At 33.2% G+C, this 3917-nt stretch overlaps 1 protein-coding gene across 1 annotated transcript in view; it reads right to left on the bottom strand.

Annotated features, from left to right (window-relative positions):
- The window catches only part of LOC109860712, a 13159-nt gene extending 10220 nt beyond the window's left edge, over positions 1-2939 (bottom strand). The window contains exons 1-8 of the mRNA XM_020439983.1: positions 2773-2939; positions 2417-2536; positions 1862-1979; positions 1352-1460; positions 1140-1256; positions 964-1054; positions 746-783; positions 536-668 (exon numbers count right to left, since the gene is read on the bottom strand). Coding sequence (XP_020295572.1) covers positions 536-668; positions 746-783; positions 964-1054; positions 1140-1256; positions 1352-1460; positions 1862-1979; positions 2417-2536; positions 2773-2937 — 891 coding nt within the window. The 5' untranslated portion in view covers positions 2938-2939. The remainder of the gene's footprint in view (positions 1-535; positions 669-745; positions 784-963; positions 1055-1139; positions 1257-1351; positions 1461-1861; positions 1980-2416; positions 2537-2772) is intronic.
- Positions 2940-3917: the final 978 nt, after the last annotated feature.

Consider the following 3917-nt stretch of genomic DNA (forward strand, 5'->3'; position numbering starts at 1 on the left):
GACTACGTCGTTGAACAGTCTCACTCGACTCGCATGCTTGCCTTATCTCATTAGGTCAGTGTGTCGAGATATAATACACAAAAGTGTCGTGTGTCAAGTTGCGTTCCTCCGTTAGGACCCGATCGTAACCGTAGGTCAGGACGTAACACATATATCAGTACTTCTTTCAAATAATGTGCTCGTCACCAACAAGAAAAAACAAGAAGTTTCAAAAAACATATACAAACAAGTTTATGTTCAACAGTATTTTTCACACTATTTACATTTTATTTTATACGGACTGCTCTATTTCACAAATATAACGACGAACGTTTTCTACTAATGGAACTTCGCGTAAGTCTAGAATTTTATTACGTATCTACAAAAAATTGTAAAAATTTCCTTGTTGTTATAGCTGGCTAGTTATCCCTGCACAGAGCAGAACACAGTAACGGTGGAGAGAATCAAACTCACTGACTACAAAATTAGACTACTCATCCAAGTGATTCAAAAGTAATTATTGATACTTGTATCAATCAATAACGTGATTTCTTACCGAGGCGAGACCTTCCAAGCCAGGACTGAACAAACCGCCGGCATCGACTTTGTACGTTTTCGTGGTTTTTTGTATCAGGAAAAATATTAATTTTTGCGTTTTTACTGGCGCATTGTACCATGGTGTGTTGCATCTACGTAAATATATAAATATTTATAGTCAAGATGTACATACGTGTATAAAAACACGAATACAGCGATTATTACTTACATTGCTCGATAGACACTATAGTCGCAATTCATAAACTCCTGTCCGACGTAATTGCCCATAATCATATACATAATCATAAAGCAAATTAAAATAACAGATTTACATATTTCTATTATTTTCTTGTCCAGCATTACTAATCGATAGAGCTAGAAGTACAATTAGCTACTTCGGTAAGTGTAAATAGACTTCCGAAGCTTGAAAACTGCAAATGCACTCACGTAGAAAAGATTGCAGGTCGCCGCAGATAAACCAATCGTAAATATGGCCAAATACGATCGCCCGAAACACACTACTAACAAGTTTGAAAATCTATCGAGAAAACGTATCTCGTTATTGTTGAATCAAAACGCGCGCGTTTAAAGTTTATTATTCTTACTTTAAAAAATATACTAACTCGATCGCTCTTCTGTGAACATTGACCGCATCAATTATTTTACCGTGACACTTACTGTGTCTAAAACTTTCATATATCTTTGTTGAATTTTCATCTAGTATACGTTGCATACGGTATCTGCATATGTCATGTACAACACATTAAATAGTAAAAAATAATGAAAAACAGCGACACAAAAACCTCAGTAAAAAAATGAAAAACATGACGGTTACCTAGCAATCTTAAACATTCCAAAACTATGTAACGCGTATCCTAATGCGAACGTTTCAGTAGCTACTCCGGTGGTTGCTGCAACCAGCAATCCGATATTAATGTGCATCGCTAGAAGATGAAAATATTTCTGCTCATCAACAAAATATTCCGTCTGAAAGAAGAGTTTGTGCATACGAGACTGATTCAGCGGCATTACGATATCAAGTATACTCGGCACGTATTGCAGTACAATGAAGAAAAAAATTCCGGAATACACAGTTGCTGAAATTGTTATAATCTCTTGACTCACTCGACTTTCGAAAGTAATTACTTTTTCTTGAATACACATAGATGTCATACACATGCGAGAAGATAAGCAATTATTTTATCAAAATAATCTTTATACACACACTTAATATAAATTTTAAAAATGTAAGAATTTAAATAACTTTAGTATCAACGGTACGCCATGATAAATGATTTTACATAAATAACAGTAAGTATTTTTAATATATGTGTGTTGTACTTACTTGCTATAAGTATCGTAAATAGTTTGCTTGTGTTACTATATTTATGCAATATATCCATTTCTTGATCGTCTATTAAAATGCTCCAGTTGCTTCGCAGAAGTTTTGGCAGTTTAATAATCTATTAATATTACTTGCGTATAAGTATATGAGAAAAATATGTAATATCATANATAATATCCTAAATGGATACTCTAATTAATGGATTACTCTAATTAAGTTCATTACACATTAACCCTTTCGGTCCCGCGGATTTAGCTGCTAGACTTCCTGCGAAACCAAACCGCTGTGAAATGACACAAGTGTATATTTCTCGTAAAAAGAAAGTAAGTCTACGGTTTACTAGTCTTAAAAACATTTATCAGTCGTGGATGATCTTCCAGCAATAAGCAAGCTAAAGTTTGTTGATTGAACTTGTTACGTTATTCTACTTATTTNTACGGCTTTTCCAGCGAGTCGTCCATGGTATGTNAGCATTTTGTGGCGACAANCTTTAGTCGGCCATGGTAGCAAAAGGATTAAAAACGATTTGAAAAGAATTATTACTGTGCAACTCACATTTTGCATAACAGCATAAAAAGCAACATATTTAACAGCGAACATTACAACAGTGAGGCAAATAGATGACACTCCCAATAAAAGGTCGAGATTAAACTCTGAACTAAATAACTTTATCAACTGCAAAAGAGACANGTTTATAGTTACAAATGTGTGAANTTTCAATTNTTGTGTGAAACTTTGTAGTAATTTAATTTGTTTANAATCAAAAACATTTTTCCATATATACAAANAAAANCTATTATGTTCTNAAAGAACACAAACGTATATAAACAAACTAGCAGTATACATTACTTTGTTTGTGAAACATGTAATGTGATGATTACCATTGTTTTATAAATAAAGCATATATATACCTGGACAGATATAAACGAGATATATATCAGTATTGACAACGTGAATTGTATCTGATTAATGCTGGAATTAGTGTATGGCCAGAGTCCAATCGATGACAAGAGAATGTAGTTGAGTCTATAGTATGGCATATCGGGNAACTTCATCTTGAATGACGGTCGGAACATCACTGAACACACTCGGGGTCTATAGACGTACTTTCCCCCTTACGTTGCTTTCTCGCGCTTACATAAAGTATCTTTTTGCTAGTATAATTTTCATAATTATTCTATCTTTGCGACAAGGTGTTGTAAATAAGAAATGTAACAATAGCACAACTATAGCAGTAAAGAAAATAGAAGAAAAGTATATTGTAATTAGGACTTTACAAAACAATTTCATCCAAGTGAAACAAAAGTATACCGTTTATCATAATTATAATTAATAAATAAAAAGGAAAGAAAAGGATGCAATGTATATCCCGTGAAAAAAAACCCTAACTAAATTGCCGCTTTTACCAGAGCGCAATATGACGAGTAAATTGGTGTAATTTACAATTTATGCAATTACATCAAAACGGAACGTTATTCTGTTGCCAGCGCAGGCGCAATAAAAACTAACAGAATTCTTTTCACATTTGAGTACGCTATCGCACGATAGCTACATGTATTTCGCGTCTTCGCAATCAGTAGAAGCAAGGAAAAAAAATGAAAAGAAAAACAATAAGTGAAAAAACTAACACAAGCAAGTATATTATCAATACCTTTCTCATATAATGGGCTTATCACCGACGAGAAAAAATATTATTATTCCGAAAAAAGTACATTAAACAAAACAAGTTTATAATCAACAATACTTTTCACACTATTTATAACTTGTCATTTTATAGTCACTATTTTACTCGAAAAGTGAAACAAATGTTTTTTATTTGAAATTTTTTGTATATAAGTTGGAATTGTATTACGTATCTGCAGAAAAGTGTAAAACCTCCCTTGTTATAGATGGCGTCATCACTGCGCGGAGCAGAACACAGTAACGATGGAGAGAAGCAAACTCACTGTCTAAAACATTGGACTCTTCTCACGCAAGTATATTCCAAGTATATATCGCAAGTATATTATTAATTCACAAGTAAATACCGACAATTATGTCGATCAATTACGTGATT

This window comes from Pseudomyrmex gracilis, unplaced genomic scaffold, assembly GCF_002006095.1.
Source record: "Pseudomyrmex gracilis isolate BER0280 unplaced genomic scaffold, ASM200609v1 scaffold_453, whole genome shotgun sequence".
In the NCBI taxonomy this organism is placed as follows: Eukaryota; Metazoa; Arthropoda; class Insecta; order Hymenoptera; family Formicidae; genus Pseudomyrmex; species Pseudomyrmex gracilis.